The sequence below is a fragment of the Manduca sexta genome, chromosome 16 (genome assembly GCF_014839805.1).
Source record: "Manduca sexta isolate Smith_Timp_Sample1 chromosome 16, JHU_Msex_v1.0, whole genome shotgun sequence".
Lineage (NCBI taxonomy): Eukaryota > Metazoa > Arthropoda > Insecta > Lepidoptera > Sphingidae > Manduca > Manduca sexta.
In genome coordinates, this window is record NC_051130.1 from 5,796,557 (window position 1) to 5,817,305 (window position 20,749).

The 20,749-nt window shown below is 39.2% G+C and overlaps 3 protein-coding genes across 3 annotated transcripts in view; 1 reads left to right on the forward strand and 2 right to left on the reverse strand.

Moving 5' to 3' along the window:
- Positions 1 to 39: 39 nt before the first annotated feature.
- LOC115444740 (negative elongation factor B) lies at positions 40 to 1,987 on the reverse strand. The gene has a single exon (XM_030170642.2). The coding sequence runs from the start codon at positions 1,845 to 1,847 to the stop codon at positions 84 to 86; it is 1,764 nt and encodes a 587-aa protein (XP_030026502.1). The 5' UTR covers positions 1,848 to 1,987; the 3' UTR covers positions 40 to 83.
- An 892-nt stretch (positions 1,988 to 2,879) lies between these two features.
- On the forward strand, positions 2,880 to 8,438 carry LOC115444743 (CWF19-like protein 1). Its single transcript, XM_030170646.2, has 11 exons — positions 2,880 to 3,033; positions 3,121 to 3,281; positions 3,495 to 3,593; positions 3,885 to 4,108; positions 4,643 to 4,758; positions 4,975 to 5,194; positions 5,517 to 5,628; positions 5,899 to 6,050; positions 6,546 to 6,722; positions 7,265 to 7,425; positions 7,886 to 8,438. The coding sequence occupies exons 1-11, from the start codon at positions 3,017 to 3,019 to the stop codon at positions 8,043 to 8,045; spliced, it is 1,599 nt and encodes a 532-aa protein (XP_030026506.2). The 5' UTR covers positions 2,880 to 3,016; the 3' UTR covers positions 8,046 to 8,438.
- The window catches only part of LOC115444737 (Down syndrome cell adhesion molecule-like protein Dscam2), a 185,369-nt gene continuing 173,051 nt past the window's right edge, over positions 8,432 to 20,749 (reverse strand). Inside the window, exons 25-37 of the mRNA XM_037439416.1 lie at positions 19,669 to 19,825; positions 19,150 to 19,327; positions 18,631 to 18,821; positions 17,371 to 17,556; positions 15,801 to 15,937; positions 15,250 to 15,406; positions 14,689 to 14,829; positions 14,220 to 14,375; positions 13,783 to 13,940; positions 13,142 to 13,214; positions 12,295 to 12,453; positions 11,509 to 11,674; positions 8,432 to 11,210 (exon numbers count right to left, since the gene is read on the reverse strand). Coding sequence (XP_037295313.1) covers positions 10,994 to 11,210; positions 11,509 to 11,674; positions 12,295 to 12,453; positions 13,142 to 13,214; positions 13,783 to 13,940; positions 14,220 to 14,375; positions 14,689 to 14,829; positions 15,250 to 15,406; positions 15,801 to 15,937; positions 17,371 to 17,556; positions 18,631 to 18,821; positions 19,150 to 19,327; positions 19,669 to 19,825 — 2,076 coding nt within the window. The 3' untranslated portion in view covers positions 8,432 to 10,993. The remainder of the gene's footprint in view (positions 11,211 to 11,508; positions 11,675 to 12,294; positions 12,454 to 13,141; positions 13,215 to 13,782; positions 13,941 to 14,219; positions 14,376 to 14,688; positions 14,830 to 15,249; positions 15,407 to 15,800; positions 15,938 to 17,370; positions 17,557 to 18,630; positions 18,822 to 19,149; positions 19,328 to 19,668; positions 19,826 to 20,749) is intronic.

Consider the following 20,749-nt stretch of genomic DNA (forward strand, 5'->3'; position numbering starts at 1 on the left):
CGTTTTCTTCTACTACCTTACACACACATAAACTCACAATTAATTTTAAAGATCTTTATTTAAAATAACATTATAATATAGTATTACATATGATAAGGCGCAGGTGTGGGTACACTCATGAGTGGCGAGTCCAGATATTCCATTTCACTAGTGCTGGGCACTGGCTCTACTTGAGCATTCAATTTTTGCTGTAAGGACTCATATAACTTGTGCACAGACTCATTGTGTTGAGTGCCAGGCTGTAAAGCTTTCATTAGAGTCTGAATCCTTGTCTCTGGCAACTTAGAATGTATGTACCACAGCAATTTCAATAAATGTCTGGTTACATTATCTTTAGAAAGGCCAGCAAAGAAAAACTCATCAAATAATACTGTACTGAAATCTTCCCCTTGGAATTCATCAGGCAGTTGCACCAATAGTGATACTAGGGCATGTAAGAAAGGGTCTTCATATGCTCTGCCATCTTTGCAACTGCCTAAAATACTTAGAATTCGAAGTAAAGCTCCTCTGTCACGTAATTTAGCTGCATGCAATGTGTAATACATTGCTAAAACACCACAAACTGAGCTCTCCCTCATGTAAGCCTCACAGGCATCGGGAGGTGGCCCTGAATGCTCAATCGTTGTTATAGCAGATTCTCTCTCATCTGGTGGTAATTTGTTATGAAGAGCTCTCACTTGATCATCCACCATCAATGACATTAATGCTGGGAGATATTTAGTGACCACTTGGCTATCTAACTTTGGCTCTTTGAACTCTTGGGAATCAATCATCACCCAAGCACTCAGACCCAGTGCTAACATTCTTAATAAAAGTATCAGAATTGTGTTGTCTCTGGGAAGTCCTTCAGTATTAATTAAGTGTTGCAATATTTTGATTGCTGAAGTTGCTAAAAAGTTTATTGCATATGGATCACACAGAGTCATTGATAGGTCACCTAGAACTTGTTCTTGTCCCCTCTTTATACTGTCTAAAAATCCTTGTAGTTCTCTAGATCTTTTTATGTCAACATTTCTTTCTCTAATACATGCATCCAAGCACCATGTGAATTTATGACATGGATCTACAGATATAATATCTTGAATTTCAAGATCATGCAAGGCCATAAGCAATTCTGCCCTTAAGGTACAGTAATGGACATTTCTTGTTCGAAGAAACAGGGTACGGAGGAATTGCAACACCATGTCATATAACTTTACACTGTTGCCAATCATGTGTGCAAGTTTTTGCACGACTGCTCCCTGCCTTCTTACTTTAGGGGATGGCGAGAAGAATAAATTGGTTAGATTTTCATGATCAAAAAGTACATTCTCTTTTTCTCTAATATACTGACTGAGTAGTGGTGAGACTTCATCACCAAATAGTGATTGATTGTCCTGCCAGATCTGCCTCTTCACTTCAGTGTCGGTGTCATTATACAATTCTCTATCTCGTACCAACACTCTCAGATATTTATCATCAATATGAGGTATATTTTTCAAGATACTCATAATGACTGGTCTCAAAGCTTTCACTCTGACTACTGAAAAACTTTTGTTCAATAATTCTTTTAGTTTCTTGTCATTATCCTTGTTCTCTTTGGTGCCGAGTTCGTTGATGTGCACAATAAGTTTGTCCCGTAGTTCCTCTAATACAGATGTATGGAAATCAAGTCTACGCACCCCATGTAGGTCTAATAATGGTAACATAGGTCTTAAAGAAGGTAATAAAATACCGTTTTCCAATTGAAACTCTTCTATAGCTTTTAGCGGATCGGTGCAACTTGTTAGGGCATCGCGGAGGTACGCTTGCCCGGGCACCCCGACATCTTCCAGGCCGGTGCCGGGCAGTTTGCTTGAAGATGCCATGATTTTAACTTATTATCATCTATACAAAATGATTACGAAAAAATTAAAAATCAACAAAATAAACACTCCAAACACAACTTTAAGTTTAAGCAATAATGTCAATTGTCATTGTCACTTCTCAAATACGTCAGTGTCAGTTACAAGTTTTACGATTTTGGATCATTGTTTTGCATAGGTAGTACTTGTCTTTGAGCTAATCTTTTGTCAGTCACTTGGAGTGACTGAAAAGATATAAAAAGGCATGGGTAGTTAATAATTACATATACCATTGAGTTGAATTTAATTATTTAATCATAATATAAATATTACCCTTATTACCCATAGCCTTTATTCTTTTTGTTTTCGTCCTTCGCATTTGTCCACATCTGTTGAATTTATGGTGCGCGTCTACTTGCTGGAGCAGGGTGGGTCGGGTGACACTGGAAAAATCCGCATCATACATTTTACATAGAAGTGGCCGATTTGTTGAGCGTGTTATTTCGTCGCATGGCGGATCGCTCGCCCGCGTACAATGATGCCGTATTAGCCAATATGTCTATTAATTTGCAATTTTTTGAAAAAAATATGCTATACTAATTAATTAAATTAAGAAGTAATGAAATTCATTTCGGGTGTTTTTATGTAACCTAAATTATTTTAATACTGAACTAAGTAAAAGTTAATAACATTCTGATCGCAATATATTTTTTATGTTTATGCAAATATCAGACATCAAAAATCCCTTCGGAAATATTTTTATTGGCTACCAAAAAGACTTTCATTATTGAATTTTATGAAATACAGTAGTTTTCGCAGTCACAATTAATTATATCGCGACTAAACTTTATTCATCACTTCCAAAAATTGTGTCATACCAAATTTTCCTTCATAACTTTTAAAATTTGCCGAAAGATAGGACATAGATCCAAAATGTATGAAATAAAATTCGTCTTGATGCGGCCTACCACGATGATGAAGCGTATGCCGCAGACAAAAATCCTTACTGCACTATACTCGCCTCGCTTCGGCGAGAGGACGAGGTCCATTATAGACAAGGAGTAGATAATATGGAAGAATTATAGTGACAGAAGCAGTCACCCTTATTCCTAAGAGCATATTTATTACTACGAATACTGTCATCTGTCACTGATATTTGTCAGATTTGTCAGTTCTAAACATCCCTAAATAAAATGGATAAACAAAGAACGTAAATTTTATTTTCATATAGTTTTGTGAACATTTATTATGCAATGCAATACAAAAAGAATGTGTGTTAATTTTTCCGTGCTTTTAGGTTGTTATGTGGAGATGTCAACGGCAATTTTAAAGTCCTGTTTTCCCGCGTTGAATCAATAATAAAAAAATCTGGACCCTTTGATGTGCTTCTTTGCGTCGGTACATTTTTTGGAGATGATAATTCACAGTTGGACGCCTATAAAATGGGCACTAAGAAAGGTGAGATCATGGTGACAATGTATTATGGAAAGTTTGGGTAATACTGTAGACAATTTCGATCGACGTTATGTCGAAATTGGATCATTATTTAGATCCCTTAAATATTATAATAACATTAATATTGCTTTTCCAAATTAACATTTTTTTTTCAAATGGCAAAGTAGTATCTTAGAGCAGTGAATTCTCAGACAATTTGTTTTGCTTTCCTTACAGTGCCTGTGCCCACATATGTATTTGGGCCATCGAGGAAAGAACACACTACTTATTATTGTGAAGAAGGATCTGAGATAGTTCCCAATGTGGTTTACATGGGTAAGTAATCAACTAGCCTCATAATAATTGTGTTGGTATCAGTGTCACCATAAAAGATATTTCTTATAAATTACTTAAAACGGCAGTCACTATTACAATGATAGTCTGGCCTCTTGTTGATACTATACAAACATTAGGATTTGACAAAAAATGCTAATTGCCACAAGTTGTTATTTATTATATTTGTTTGCATTAATATAATTATTGTCATTACTATTGAAACGCAGCGGTATATGAACAAAAATTATAATTATAACACTTTGTTAGACTTTATTGTTTTAAATCTTTTAGGCAAAAGAGGTCTGTTCACCACAAGTAGTGATGTAAAGATTGCATATCTAACTGGTCTATCAAGGAGAGAACTTGGTAAAGAGATTTCCATGTGCAATTTTGAGCCGAGTGACTGCAGTGCGGTCAGAGACGCATGCTTTAGAGGCCAAACAGAGTACCGAGGTGTGGATGTACTGATAACCACAATGTGGCCTTCTGGAATAGAAATGGATGAAACTCGGAAGGTATATTTCTTGATTTCATTGACTACACTTTAGCCAGGGGCCTTATTCTCTATCCCGCACGTTATTTTGACAGTGTGTAACAAGCACGTAACACAACGCATCATGTTTAGGACTATAGAAATTTGGTTTACAGAATACCATTCCACGCACATTTCTCGAAGATAACATGACACGGCCGCGTTACGCGTTTACACTATCATACAGAATAAGGGCCCTGTTTAATATATGAGGTTGTGTGTACTTTGCAGTTATTAGTGTATTTGTTATGAAATTTATTATACCTAGATAAAAAAAAAATTGTGCTGTTTAACATGCAACCACATTTTTGCAACTAAATTTGGGTTGCGCCAGCCACATTCGAGCATACTCCAGGTTATAGCCAGATGTCGCCATTGATAGATATTTCATGGAGGAGATCATTAGTATCATCATCACACCTAGATAAAATTAACATTGATCTAGACCTGTAAATTAATATTGTCTCTTATTATGTAGTGACATTGATATGATTTTATAAATTTTTTTCTTTTTCAGATAGACATAGACAAAGATCATTTATCTGACTTGTTGTCGTGGCTTGCAATACACATTAAACCCAGATATCATGTTGTTCCATCCGCAGATAAGTTTTACGAAAGACAACCATATAGGTATGGAATATATATTCAATTTCTAGCTTTTGCATACTTAAGTAAAAATGTTATGGTGAATATTTTATTGTACTTTTTTTTTTATATTATACGAGTACAAAGATATACCAAGTATAGTATTATGATTTGTTGCGGTATGATTCATTATATACACAAATAACAGATTTTTATTGGATTCTTATACATGAAAATAGCAATATTATTTTTAATTTCCAGAAACCAAAGTGTCCACCAAGATTACAGAGAGTGTGCAACAAGATTTATAGCACTAGCTCCAGTGAACAATAAAGAGAAAGAAAAGTGGATTTATGCATGTTCCTTGCAACCCATTACCAAGATGCGTATGACAGACTTATTGCAAGGAACTACTGATGAGACACCCTGTCCATACAATCTTGATTTGCTAAAGCAGCATCAGCCTGGCAAAGTTGTTAAGGTGGGCACTTCTTTGTCGCATTTTTTTCTAATTATAATTTTAATTTAGACAAGAAATTGAGTGGATAAGTGTTAGTTTACATGTTCTTTTTGAACTATTACAGTGTAATATGTTGAAGGTTCATATGTTTTGAATCAAACATGTCTTACTCATTCAAAGTAATTTATTTTAGTGCCATAAAACTTATTAATACAAAATCAATAATTAGCCTAATTGCGTAACACCTAATTACAAGTTGCAACCGATGCAAAATTCATACACATTAGTTTTAACTTATTGCTAAGGGAAATCCATAATATCAGATTACGTTACATTACAACAGGTATCTGGCAATGGCCAATTCTTCTTCGATATGGACGCGCCGGACGACGATCAAGGCAAGAGAAAAAGAGGTGGCCATAAACCTGAACATAAAAAGAGGGTTATTGATCCAGGTGTGTATATGGTTTCACCTTATAATACCATTAAAAGATAAATTATTTTATTTGTTTTCTTTCCTAAAACTAGTGAATCAAATGTTTATAGATATAAGTGCTTTGTTATTTGATAGTTGATTTTGATAAACTATTCTGCTCACAAATTCTTGGTTACACATATACGACAACATATAGGAGATTTAAAATTTTCAGATACCCTTATAGATGACTTATTTTGATTAGTTTATTATTGATCCTTGATTGTAACTGACAGTATATTGTTTTCAGAGGTGTGCTGGTTCTGCCTAGCGTCGCCTAACGTGGAGTCGCATCTCGTTATATGCGTGGGAACTCACTGTTACTTGGCGCTCGCGAAAGGCCCTCTCACGCCATACCATGTTTTGATACTACCTATAGAACACCATCAGGCGAGCACAATGGTATGTCAATACTCAATATGTATAATTCAAGAATTAATTGTATTTACTCTGTTTTTTTTGTCATAATATATCGGCGATATGCGATTTTCCAAATTTTTTTTATAACTAAATATTCTTTTCAGGCAAAGGGAAGTATTCCTTTCATGACTTTTGTCATTATTAGATATTTAGGCATTTATTAATATTATAATGAAAAGTAATTAATTACCTTGGTGGCGTCGTTCTATGTAGTGCTCAGGTCTTGGGTTCAACCCCCAGATAGGGCAGTTATATTGGATTTCATTTTTATACTCAGTATCAGCCCGTAACTTCGAATTTGTGCACGATATGGCGATAGGCTCGTCCCCTATCATGTCAAAGGACGGAATACTCTCACACACTACGCCGCGGAAAGTGTAACAGTTTCGCCTGTCATTACTTCTCCGGAGATAAAAGACGTGTGTGTACGTGTGTGAAAGTAACTAAAATATTATAATGATATGAATGAATTATCAGGCACCAGACGAAGTAATAGACGAGATAAAGAAATTCAAAGACGCGCTGAAGAAAATGTTCTCGCCGATGGGCATGGAGATGGTGTTCTTCGAACGGAACTACAGGACGTCGCACATGCAGATACAATGCGTGCCGGTGCCGAGCCAATGCAAGGAGGAGCTGCTGGAGATATTTAAGGTAAGCAGATATTGGAATGACATCCTAGCCGATTTCGGCCACGGCGACTGTAGAAACTGGACAGGCATATTTAACTTGAGCTAAAACTGGGTAATGGGTATCCTCTTGTCGCGCTTCTGCCCTTTGATGCGCTCTTACGTGACTTGTAATTGTGTTTATAAATTAACTTGTGTAATATTAATAGCTATAAATATTTTGGGGTCTAGTATTATTATGACTTACAAAAAATATTATTGATTTACTTTATGCGTTCTACAATATAGACCTACTAATTCTGGCTACGGATTGCGGTATTTATGGATTTTTCTGAATGTAAGAGTTATACTTATGTCTTCTCAATATTAATTAGATTTAATGTTTAAAGCATATGTTCCACTGACATTGTGGATCTTGTGGACATCGCTGTTATTTTATCGCTGCTTTAATCCGGTATAAATTAAATTATAGACCTAGGGGTGGTGTAGGATTGGAACCAAATTATGCAAGATAAATTTCACGTGCAAAAACAAAATTGCATTGGATTATTTATTAAATTTTCTCAGGACGAAGCAGGCATAAACACGGTGCAGTTGGAGGTGTTGCCGCCGTACTCGGACGTGCGGCAGGTGGCGCTGCCCGGCACGCCGTACTTCCACGCGGAGCTGCCCACCGGCGACCAAATCTTCGCCAGGACCCAACAACACTTCCCGCTGCAGTTTGGCAGGCAAGTTTGGCTCGAGCCTTATTTTTTTACAAATAATGACAGGATGAGCTACGACTGAAGAGACAAGGTAAGATTGCTGGTCTAGTAAATTTATTTTTTACTAGGTTTTGCTCGCAGTACCACTTGGATTTTATTTCCGGGAAAAAAGGGTGTTCTTTTCTTAGACAAAAATTAATAATATAAGCTAAATTAGAACAAGGTTAGCTGAGAACTAAATTCTATTTAAATCGTTAATTTCTTTATGAGGGGTCCTTCTGAGAAATATTCAAATGACTCAATTTTTCGCATTTATTACAGGTAATAATGGGATTACTTATTACATTTCGCTACTATCTACGAGTATCAAAATCCATTATTAGCATAAAAGTCTACTATAGCAAACAGAAATATTTTAAAATCCCAGAGCAGTAGCTAGGAAAATTGCAATGCAATCACTATATAAAGATATTTTAATTTCCAGAGATGTATTATCGTATCCACACATACTGAACTGCGAAGATAAGGCCGACTGGCGACAGTGTTTACTGAGTAAGGAGCAAGAAGTGGCACATGTTACTAACTTCAGGTCAAAGTTCAAACCATACGACTTCACAGCGGATGAAGATAGTGATAGTGATTGAGTGCAATGATGTACAAGTGTTTCGGTAATCTGCTTGTATTTAGGTTTAAGAAGATATTAATATATTGTGTAGATTTCATAAGCAATTTCTACATATATTACTGTGCAGAAAAATAAAAATGATTCTAAACTAGTAATGAAACCACTCCATGTCCTAATATGTTATATGCATACTATCAGTCTTATATATAAAGCATTAACATCTGGATCATATGGTGTGTGGAATGCTGTAGATGAAATAAGAAATAATTTACATATGAAATGTAATAAGGAACAATTTACGTAAATTTTAATGGAGCGATATGATTTTTAAACTAGGGAATTGCTTTTGAAACTGTGTCAATATATTTTAATTTTGTAACACAATGGAAAATAAAAGCCAGTTTCAAGTAAATGATTTTTTATATTTCGTTCACATCATACAATCCTATAATAACTCATTTTGTTTGCATTATAAAAACATATCTGTAACAACATGATCAACTAACCCTTACAATTATTCATGTTTATTTATTTTATTATTAACAAAACTTTAAAAATGATATGGTACATTGACTAGAATAATTCAGAATGAATGACTAGTGTAAATGATACATTGAATTTTTGCCACATTATGTGAATTTTTTAATGTTATCAAAAGTGTGATTCAGAATTTCGGTAACAAATTTCATATTACAATTTACTTTTATTTGTTAATTTTGGCATGTGCTAGTATATACGTCGTCAAATAGTGTTTAATGTTCAAATAATATCGACTACGAAAACCTACGTAAATTCATATTGACTAGGTATTTGTGTCTAGATTATATAAAATAGATTTCAATTAAATTTAGGGCAGTCTTCGTTGGAATCACTACAGAGTACAGAGTCAACGTAAACAATCGTAAAATTATTAAAAAATCACACAACTTAGTTTAAAATTGTTTGCATGGAGCTCACAGTGTTGGACTGATTAATTTGGATCCAAGTATTGGGGAACTGTAGTGGGGAAGGTTTGAGTAAACGATAAATGTACGTTCGTTGCGGTATCGATATCGACTTGGATCCAAACTTGGCCAATATGTGAGCACGCGCCGTCAAATACAAAATGCAGTGTGTTCAACACTCGTAAACTATGTCTACAACGAGATACAATCGAAATATACAAAGTTAACTTTCTGCCATATTCACCAAGCTATAGGTAAGTGTATTGTCTTGTGTTACTGTTTACTGAGGATTGTATATACTAACATTCGATTAATTACATTGATTATTTTAAAAAGCATAAACGGTAGGTATAGATAACAGTCTGATCCTGAAAATTCAGTAGTTTATTCTTGCCCTAGATGTGGGTAATATTACTTAGACATTCGAGTAAAGGTAAACTCTGCGATTTAAGTCATACATTAACACGAGTTAGTCGATTTAAATAAATAATGGGTAAATAGTCGATTGGATATAGGCTATCAGGCTTATGTGAGTACGTAATGCAGTTCTGTGTTAACAACATTGCTGAGTTTCAGCATTAATCAAAGAAGACAACACTGACTTATTCTTCTAATTCGTCAAGATTTAAATGTGTTAACCGTTAAATCTTAAATGTACGAACGTCGGATGCCAGAACATGACGTATTTACTCGCAATGATTTTGTACACAGTTATAGTTGTATGTTACATATAATGCGTGGCGATAGTCCGCCATTGGCACTTTACAAACGTTTATCGTATTTCTAAGACATAAATATGTACTTGAAAATTGTAATTTACATCAAATCTTAATGTTATAGACAGTGATAAGATTTGCCGATGAAAACTTGGATGTTTTCATAAACTTTACAACAATCAAACAATTCGTATTTAAATATGGGATATAATTTTACAATTACACCCGTAACTAGTTTTAAGACTTTGGTCAATAAGGCATTAAGTTTAAAATATATATTTTTATTTTAATTATTGTTCTCCTTACTTTTCATTTCGATAGTGTACTTATTATTAATTACAGTAGTATTTACATAACGATAGCGTTTAAGAACCTATCTAGACCAATTTCATAATATCGTTTCACACCATGCCTATGTCGAAATCTGGATTCCAGAGTACAAAATGATATTGGCTGTCTAAACGTGACACTAAAGAATAAATGACCTCTATCACTATCTATCTACAATTGTACACAATTTAATATGTGGAAATGTACGAATTTTGGCAACATTAAGACAACAATGTAGATTGTTCCGTAAAGCAAAAAGTTTGTGATACATAAAAATTAAAGGTTTAGCATTAATTTGGCAAAAGTAACTCGGTTATAATTTGATAATCTGGGAATATGTTTTTCTATTTAAAATAGACTGGCATGGAATAATAAAATGATCTGGAATTGAAAACAGGGTATTGTCATAACGTCTGTCGTATGTTGATAATGTTGATACCATGTTGTATTACGTATACGACTGAAAAACACAGACTGCAAGCGACCCTTATTATTTTTTAATATTTACGAAATTTTTATGTGTGGTACATACATGTGCAGTCTGCAGTATGCGGCCGTGGTCTGTGGTTTGCAGTTATATACGAAACACAGCAATGTTTTAAATAACAATCAATAGCTCAGCTCATTTCCGCTTCCCATATTTTTTCATTTTAATGCCGTCTAATAATGACAATTAAATGTCGAGTGACCTAATCAACCTTAATTGCAGATCAATTTTAGTGTGTAATTTTTTTTCGTTATTGTAGAAAAAGTTGCGTACATTTGTGGGTCTGAACCCATAAAAATGCCCTTGTTTTGGGATGCAGCATAATTTGCTACTACACATCAATAAATTACATTTAACTCGAAAACACTGAATGTCCGTTAGGTTTTAAACGTGAATTCGTCGTTGGCCGCCATGTTGAACATCAGCTGGTATGTTCGAGTTCTCATGCGAGCTTCATGTTATAGGTGTGGGCACCTGTGGTGTCGGTGTCTCACACGTTAATCTGAAAGGCTTCGCGCGCCATCTTGTGGTCGGTCATGGCGTGGGCGGGGCGCGGCGCGTGAGTCGCGTGTGTCGCGTGTGTCGCGTGTGTCGCGTGCGGGGGATGCGGCGCGCGCTTGCGCCGCGCGTGCGCCGAGCACTCCGTGTCGTCTGAGAACCGAGACGGTGGGTGGATGTGCTCGTTGAATGACGGGTAGTTTGATATACTGGAGAAGGCAGACCGATAGTTAACGCATCATTGGCTCTCGCCGATTTACTCTGCCAGTTCAAAACACGTTTTGCGTCAACTACACGAATTTTGGGAGTCTATGGAGGGGTAGTGATAGCCAATATTGTAATTCGCTACTGTTTAATTTAGATTGCCAATTTGAGGATATTTATTAGAAGCGACTATTTAAAATATTACTAAGTTTAATTTATCGAATCTATCACATGTTGAAATAAGATCAAACGTCAATTCAATGAAACATACAATGAATAATCGCAACACATAAGAGCGGTTACCTGAAGGTGGTCTCGTCGTTGTGGCTGCTGTACCCGCTGGAGGAGCGCACGTGCCGCTTGCCGAGCGCGCCGGCCTTGCCCTTGCGCGAGGGGAACGCCTTGCGGACCACGCCGCCCACTGAGTTCTCTGATGATGAAGACGATTCTTCGCGCTCTACGCTTGGATCTGTTGGCAAACATAGCTGATTACTTAGTGTGTTTTTGTAACATTGTTTTTTTTTTATTTTAAAACAATGTCAAAGGTATTTTAGCGACTTTCCAGTATTTTGCGTAAAATAATTGTGAATATAAAAAAAAAATCATGGGGTAGTGGAGGGGTCATAAATCTTCAAAAACTGTGTTACCTAATACTTGAACGGCCCCTTATTGTAAAAAATAATTATACTAGATTTGGTTTACATTGAGCATTATCTGTGTATTTCTATGTAGAGTAATAGTTACCAAGTAACGCTAATGTATGTATGTGTAATTCTGATGTACGTGTATGCGTGTATGTATGTCTGTGTATCTAATAAGATACTACCTATGTATGTGTAATTCTGTTTTACGTGTATGTGTGTATGTATGTCTGTGTATCTAATGAGATACTACCTATGTATGTGTAATTCTGTTATACGTGTATGCGTGTATGTATGTCTGTGCATCTAATAAGACACTACCTATGTATGTGTAATTCTGTTGTACGTGTATGCGTGTATGTATGTATGTGTATCTAATACCTATGTATGTGTAATTCTGATGTACATGTATGTGTGTGTTTGTATGTGTAGTGTGGTGTGTACTGACAGGAGGCGGGGTGGTGCGGGCGCAGGCGCGCGGCGTGTTCGCTGTCGGAGTGCGGCGCGCTCGCGTCGTCGCTGGCGTCGTCCTCGTACTCTGTAATGGGCAGGTGCAGCGTTAGTATCTTCTTCACCTCCGAGTCCGTCGAGCCCAAGTTGTCCGACTCTGTAACACCAGTACGACACCATTACATTACGGACTAACTAGCACCGAGGTTGTGAAGCTGAACTTATGCCACGAAAACATTGATGAAGAATGACGTGAAAGATTAGAAACGTAATGGTTTTGATTAGTGATATTAAAATGGTTGAGGCTTTAGAAACTGAATTTAGGGTTAGGTTAGTCTTGATTGTCACGAAAATGAATGCTCTTAGAATTTGCAACATCGAAATACAAAAAGCAATATTTAGCAAGTTTCAATTGAAAGATGGATAAACCTGATTTTCGTGGCACAATCACATCAGCGTGAAGCTTGTGACCGATCGATTAAACAAATACACAATGACAAATGCTTAAATAGATGACAATAATGTGAACTAGAAATCAAAACAAACAAGAACCATTACTGCGACATCTACATGACAATGAGAGGCACATCTATAAAGGGAAAACAATACCAAAAATGTATGTTACAATACATACTGTGCATGCTTACCTTTCAAATTTAAACACCATTTACGCTCCCATGAGGTTGCATAAAAGGCGATCATCATGTCAAATACCAATTCATTTACTTAAACATAAACGGGTCAAAGAAAACTTAATCGAATAGAAAGTGCCAACTACGTAAAATAAAATCAATAGCTAACTACCTATTTATAAGCATTTATAGACGTTGTGAATGTGGTCGTACCTTGGCTTTCTGAATGCGGATCTCGTAGCCTGTTGCCTTTTCTTCGCACTTTTGTGTACTCCGGCTCTTTGCCCTGTGGAGGAATATCGCTGTTAATTTATTTATGGATATTACACAATTTATTTATACTTTAGGGACTTTGGGTTAACTGTTGCTTGCTATTGCATAATTACCTACATATACCATATAAGTCTGCCACCTTAAATAACTTCTTATTTCCAGGTGTTGACTGCAATATTGTGTATTGTATGTTGTCAGCTTAATTTTTACGACCATCTAACTACTACGCTTCTAGTTTATATTCTACTATCTGGAGCCTCGCTTTTTTCGAAGAGTCTCGCGCTTACATAAAGGGCATCGCTAGGTGAATTAGCTGTAGGGCGTTTATTTTAAAGGTCCCCAACCTCTGGAGTCTTATATGCAATGTAATGACACTGTGTAACCAGCACGTCAAAATATTATTCCACGCTAATTTCACAAGGATAACGCAAAACAAGTTACGAATTCACACTGTCATAGAGAATAAAGCCCCGGATCCAACAAATCATGTAATCTACCAAAAAAGTGGGGTCCTTATTTTACTCGCGGTCTTCGAATCGAGTAAAGCCGCAGCTGATTATGAACTGACTATAAACGTTTACCTTATACTTGTCGTTCTGCTTGAGGTCGTGGTAGACGAAGGAGCCGCGCACGGAGTGGTACGGGCCGCTGTACACGTTGCCGCTGTAGCTGCTCTCGCTGTACGCCGTCGGCTTTGTCAGTTGGAACGTCGCGTACGGGCAGATGTCCTCTATGTACTCTGGAATTTGTTATTATAAGTATACGCTTTATGAGATGACTCACTTTGAAACCCCAAGTGGTTTGGGTCTTGAACCTCGCCGTCAGATGATTCAGATGATCGGATGATGCGGATTATCTATCGGTGATTGCATATTTTTAATACTTTTATTTGCATTTATATTTTAAGATACATAAAATGTTAAATAAATACTTTCGAAATAAAGAGGAATTGTATTAATAGTTAACATAATGTGATTTGGTCAAATTCAACGTTAATATGTGTAATTTTGATTGATACCGTTAGATGCGTGTTTGTAGTGATGCGTGGGCGCGGGGTGTTGCGCACGCGCAGCGAGGTACTGCTGGTCGCGGTTCTGCTTGTTCTGCAGCTGCGCCACCGACGGCGACTCGCCCACGCCGCTCTCCGTCGCAGCCGTCTCGGTGCCGCCCGTCTCTGAACGGATATCTTTAAATTACACCACGGGGCTGATATTGTATTGTATTTATATACAGGTATAATTTTTATAAAAATACTATATTGAAAATATGAAAAACCTACTAATTTTATTAGTATTTTAGGTTTTAAAAAATCGTATACTCATTACCTTTTTTTACAATATTTAATTAAAGTTTTTAAACCTTAACCCTTCGTTATTAGAAGACAGTAAAGATTTATCAGTTAATTCTTGAATCGCTTACCAAAATCAGTAAATAAAATTAAATAAAAATATCGTATGTAAATAACCAAATTTAAATGTGGAACCTACTATTTCTCCTGACGAGGAAGACGATGGCGACGAGTGCTCCTAAGACGAGCAGCGAGAGCGCGGCGGGCAGGATGACGCGCGCGCCGCCCAGCGACCGCGCGCCCGCCGCCGGCACCGGCGGAGACAGCTCGCCGTCCAACACTGGGTACAATACACCATCACGTATATTCACTTGCTTTCCCGCCATTTTTAAAAACGGACCAATCAGAACAAATTATGTTTGTATAATTTATTTTGACTGTTTTGCTCTCGGGAACAAATCAAAGATTACGATTGAGATCGCTATTGTAAATTGTTGTTAGTAATACTTCGTTATTGAAATGTAACCTGCTGCGACTAAAGGTTAATAATAAAATCAGGTATTTAAAACGGCTATTTAAAAAGATCCTGATAACGTACATGGCTCTACAAATGTCATGCTAAATAAGTAGACTCTTACTCAGAGTCTACTACAGATGAGAGGAAAATATATATAGAATGTATATTTTATATGGTAAAATACTTTTAAATTTTGATTCCTATTAAACTTGTTGCATAGATGCCAGTTGGTTGAACACTTACTGCCGCTGATGGAGTGCGTGGTGAAGTTGTAGAGCGCGACGGCGTGCCCCGCGTTGTTGTGCGCCGTGATGCGCAGCTGGTACTGCGTGGCGGGCGTGAGGCCGGGCACGCTGAACACGCGCTCCGTCGCTTGCACGCTGTTCGACACCAGCCGCCACTGCACAAACAATGGAGCAATGAGCTACATAGCACTTAGGAGGGCTTGCCTGGCCTATTCAGGTGCTCTGGGTGATTTTTTTTAAAGGGCTCTTTTTCGCCATCTTTTTTGCATATGAAGTATACAAGGCGTTTGAAGGTAAGTAAAGTATATAGGGCACGTACACAAATGCGTGACAAGGAACGGTACCTACCGTACTGATATGTTTCTAACTAAACTTAGATCTTTAATATGTTAATCTTTTTATCAATTTTGATAAATATTAACACAAAGTTTTATACGTTTATTGGGGATGTTTCTAACGAACAAACAGACAACAAAAGCATATATTTTCGTCTACGATTTTATTGTATGTGTAAATACTAAAGACTGACCAAATGCTACAATGAGTTACCTGCGACTGGCTGATCTCCCGGTACTCTATGACGAAGTAGAGTATGCCGCAGCCGCCGTCGCCCCACGAGTCGAGCCACACCGTCACCGTCGTCGTGTTCAGCGTTATCATCTGGGAGTGCTTCGGCTTCACCGGCACTGCAACAAATATCGAAGTAATTATCATTCTCAACAAAATATGTGGTATGATCACAAGGAAGCTCCCATTTTTATTGCTTTGAATGACTAGACGAGCTTGCCGTTCGCCTGATGGTAAGCGATACGACCGCCCATAAATATGAAAGACCTACCAACAGTGACCTACACTCCCATAGCCGATAAAATGTGTACACATACCTCTAATTATCCCCTGAAAAAGGCGTGATGCTATGTAAGCATGTGTATTGTGTATAGTGCAGTGTGTACTGACCGGTGCCCTTGGTGTAGGCGTGCACGATGTCGCAGGGCAGGCCGGTGCCGATGCGGTTTGTGTATAGTGCAGTGTGTACTGACCGGTGCCCTTGGTGTAGGCGTGCACGATGTCGCAGGGCAGGCCGGTGCCGATGCGGTTTGTGTATAGTGCAGTGTGTACTGACCGGTGCCCTTGGTGTAGGCGTGCACGATGTCGCAGGGCAGGCCGGTGCCGATGCGGTTTGTGTATAGTGCAGTGTGTACTGACCGGTGCCCTTGGTGTAGGCGTGCACGATGTCGCAGGGCAGGCCGGTGCCGATGCGGGTTGTGTATAGTGCAGTGTGTACTGACCGGTGCCCTTGGTGTAGGCGTGCACGATGTCGCAGGGCAGGCCGGTGCCGATGCGGTTGGTGTATAGTGCAGTGTGTACTGACCGGTGCCCTTGGTGTAGGCGTGCACGATGTCGCAGGGCAGGCCGGTGCCGATGCGGTTGGTGTATAGTGCAGTGTGTACTGACCGGTGCCCTTGGTGTAGGCGTGCACGATGTCGCAGGGCAGACCGGTGCCGATGCGGTTGGTGTATAGTGCAGTGTGTACTGACCGGTGCCCTTGGTGTAGGCGTGCACGATGTCGCAGGGCAGGCCGGTGCCGATGCGGTTTGTGTATAGTGCAGTGTGTACTGACCGGTGCCCTTGGTGTAGGCGTGCACGATGTCGCAGGGCAGGCCGGTGCCGATGCGGTTTGTGTATAGTGCAGTGTGTACTGACCGGTGCCCTTGGTGTAGGCGTGCACGATGTCGCAGGGCAGGCCGGTGCCGATGCGGTTTGTGTATAGTGCAGTGTGTACTGACCGGTGCCCTTGGTGTAGGCGTGCACGATGTCGCAGGGCAGGCCGGTGCCGATGCGGTTTGTGTATAGTGCAGTGTGTACTGACCGGTGCCCTTGGTGTAGGCGTGCACGATGTCGCAGGGCAGGCCGGTGCCGATGCGGTTTGTGTATAGTGCAGTGTGTACTGACCGGTGCCCTTGGTGTAGGCGTGCACGATGTCGCAGGGCAGGCCGGTGCCGATGCGGTTTGTGTATAGTGCAGTGTGTACTGACCGGTGCCCTTGGTGTAGGCGTGCACGATGTCGCAGGGCAGGCCGGTGCCGATGCGGTTTGTGTATAGTGCAGTGTGTACTGACCGGTGCCCTTGGTGTAGGCGTGCACGATGTCGCAGGGCAGGCCGGTGCCGATGCGGTTGAAGGCGGTGATGTAGAGCTGGTAGCGCGTGCCGCACCACAGGTTCGGCAGCACGTGCTCCGACGCGCCTGCCTCCACCTGCAGCTCCTCCCAGTCGCCGTGCTCGCGCTTGTAGTTTATCACGTAGCCTGAAATATACAATGATTCACCATTGATTCCTTTCTTCGGCCACGGCAGTCAATCTCAACGGAAATCAGCCAAGTACGCAGGAGATATTATAGCCGTCAAATGTGTGCGCAATATATAAGTGCACTATGTTCCTTCTCTTTCATAGTCTAGTGAGACGGCAACCCGACATGACCGGAGAGAAAATAATATAAAATATATACAAGGGGTTTCTTTTTTTTTGAGATCTGCCTTAGTTATCATCGGGGCTACCCTGCTATATACAAGGGTTATTTTTACCTCTCTAACTTACCTTTTTTATACAGGCACGGCAAAGAGACCCCACTGCACCAGATGCTAAGTGAAGTGGGGTCTAATACAATTGCTACTGACGAGAGATGATTACCCCGCGACAGTCGACACAATTATGCCGGCCGGTTGGGTCTGGACATACACAAGCTGATCCCAGTATACTAATACGACACACTTACTTATAAATGGAATTCTATAGTTAAGTGTAATTATAAGGTAATGTTTGGTAAAAAAATCAGCTACGCGTTATATGACTTTAGTCTAATAAATTTATCTATCTTGGGAATTCTAACATAATATACGTCTGTCGTTGCTTTTATTTTTCAATGTAATTGTTTTAACATATTATCATATATTTTCCTAACAATACCGACGTCGGCACCAGGCACATCATATTTTGGATTTATTTTTAGTTTGTAATTAATTGAATAAATCGTAACATTAAAAAACATTCATATTGTGTCTTGAACTCGTGCTTCTACGAACCAGTATTTTGTCAAATCATAGCAATATTAAAACAAAATCAGGACTCAGGGCAGCTCACACGTACAATTACTATTAAAATTATATTTACCTATGACCCGCCCCGGCTTCGCACGGGTGCAATATTTCTCCACTATTTAATGGATATTATTATACATATAAACTTCCCTCTTGAATCACTCTATCTATTAAAAAAAACCGCATCAAAATCCGTTGCGTAGTTTTAAAGATTTAAGCATACATAGATAGGGACAGAGAAAGTGACTTTGTTTTATACTATGTAATGATTTAATAAATGTTACCGAGGATAGGGCTGCCGCCGTCCCCCTGGTCACTCCACTGCAGATGCAAGGAGTCTGCGTAGGAGTCGACGACGGCGAGCACGGGCGGCTGCGGCGGCACCTTCACCTCCACGCTGTACGTCACCTCGTCCCTCCCGTGGATGTTCTCCACCGAGCACGTGTAGTTGCCGCTGTCCGCTGACTGAGTCATGCTGGAGGGGCGAATAGGGACATGTTCATATGTGATCAAATTGTTTATTTATTAAAAGTTTTTATGGCCTATTTGGTGTAGGTTTAGTGTATTTTTAACAGTGTGTTTGGGTGTTCGTTAACTAAACTTAATATTTTTGTGTTGTAACTAGTATGTCTAAGTAGTCCGGGACTCGGTAAAAATGATCATTCATGATTTTATCCATCAGTTCGGGAATAATGAGGTGGGCTTATGTAAATACAAGAGCTTATCAAAAAAACACGTCTCATATTAAATTAATTTCGCAACTATTTACATAAACAGATCCTATTTTAAAAAAAACTAGGTACCTTATAATAAGTGTGCCGTCGCCGCTAACATTTTTCCTCAGCGTGGACTCCAGCGCGACCCCGTTCATACTCCACGTGGTGGAGGGGGACGGCACCCCCACTTTGTTGCATGACAACGATATATTTTCCTTCCACGGTGTCACTATATTTCTGCTGAATGACGTTATCCTTGCTGGCACTACGAGACAATGTTTGTCATTAATTCATTGATCTATGATCGTCTGTGTGAACTTAAATCTATAGTTGCGTCCGCGCACGCATTATATATAACTACAGCGCTCGAAGTATATAAAGCGCATGAAGTATGTAAGTCGTTTGAAATATTTAAAGTGGCAGACGTAAATAAGGCGCTGAAACTTGTTTAACTTGCCAAAGAATACTAAAGTTTTTCTTTCATTTCATTTCATTAGAATCCCCTTCTTTTTGACGTCAGGTAAAAATAGGTATACACCTATATCTATAATAAATAAACGGCTATTTTAAAATAAATGTATGCACATCGATTGTTTAATGTTCTACCAGATTCAGAAGGCAGTACGGTGACGACTCGCGTGGCCTCGCCCTCCCCGAGGCGCGTGGAGGCGGACACCCAGAACTGGTGCGTGGCGCGCGGCGGCGAGCGCGCCGTCTCGTGCGACAGCGTGCTCGGAGACAACATGCGCTTGTGCGTGCCCTCCTGTTACACAACGCTAGTTACACCGGACATCACGACCTTGTGATCCAAAACTTATGCGTTTAAGTATATTATAGCTGCTACCGTTTGTTTATCGGTCATCATCATCATTAGCCCGTTGCAGTCCACTGCTGGACATAGGCCTCTCCCAAAGGTACGCCACAGAGCCCGGTCTGCTGCTTTATGCATCCAGTCGTTGCCGGCCCTCTTGTGTAAGTCGTCCCGCCATCTGGCCAGAGGGCGTCCCACGCTACATTTGCCAAGACACGGTCTCCACTCCAGAACACGCTTACTCCAGCGGTTATCAGTTCTGTGACATATGTGGCCAGCCCATTGCCACTTCAACCTACTAACTTTCAGAGCTATGTCGGTAACCTAGGTTCTCTGACGGATCACTTCGACGATGTTTATCAGTTATTTTTCCAATGTCGAGTAATAATAGCAGATACAAAACAAAAAAGACTAGTTACGTAGACCGGACATCACGACCTTATGCTCCAAAACTTATTCGTTTATATTATGGCTGCCATCGTTTGTTTATCCGTGATTTTGACAATTTTAAGTAATAATAGCAGATACAAAATAAATAAAAAAAAAATTCACGTTGAATTGATAACCTCCTCCTTTTTTTTGAAGTCGGTTAAAAAGACTAGTTACATAGACCGGACATCACGACCTTGTGCTCCAAAACTTATTTGTTTGTATTATGGCTGCCACCGTTTATTTATCGGTAATTTTGCACTTGTCGAGTAATAATAGCAGATACAAAACAAAAAAGACTGGTTATATACACCGGACATCACGACCTTGTGATCCAAAACTTATTACCAGGGCCCTTAATCTGTATGATAGTGTAAACGCGTAACGCGGCCGTGTCATGTTATCTTCGAGAAATGTGCGTGGAATGGTATTCTGTAAGCCAAATTT

What these genes read in the sequence shown, in the direction of transcription:
- LOC115444740 (XM_030170642.2), bottom strand. Translation starts at nt 1,847, where the DNA reads ATGGCATCTTCAAGCAAACTGCCCGGCACCGGCCTGGAAGATGTCGGG.
- LOC115444743 (XM_030170646.2), top strand. An exon ending in AAAGAGGGTTATTGATCCAG is followed by an intron (nt 5,629 to 5,898) that starts GTGTGTATATGG and finishes TATTGTTTTCAG; the next exon opens with AGGTGTGCTGGTTCTGCCTA. An exon ending in TTCCCGCTGCAGTTTGGCAG is followed by an intron (nt 7,426 to 7,885) that starts GCAAGTTTGGCT and finishes TTTAATTTCCAG; the next exon opens with AGATGTATTATCGTATCCAC.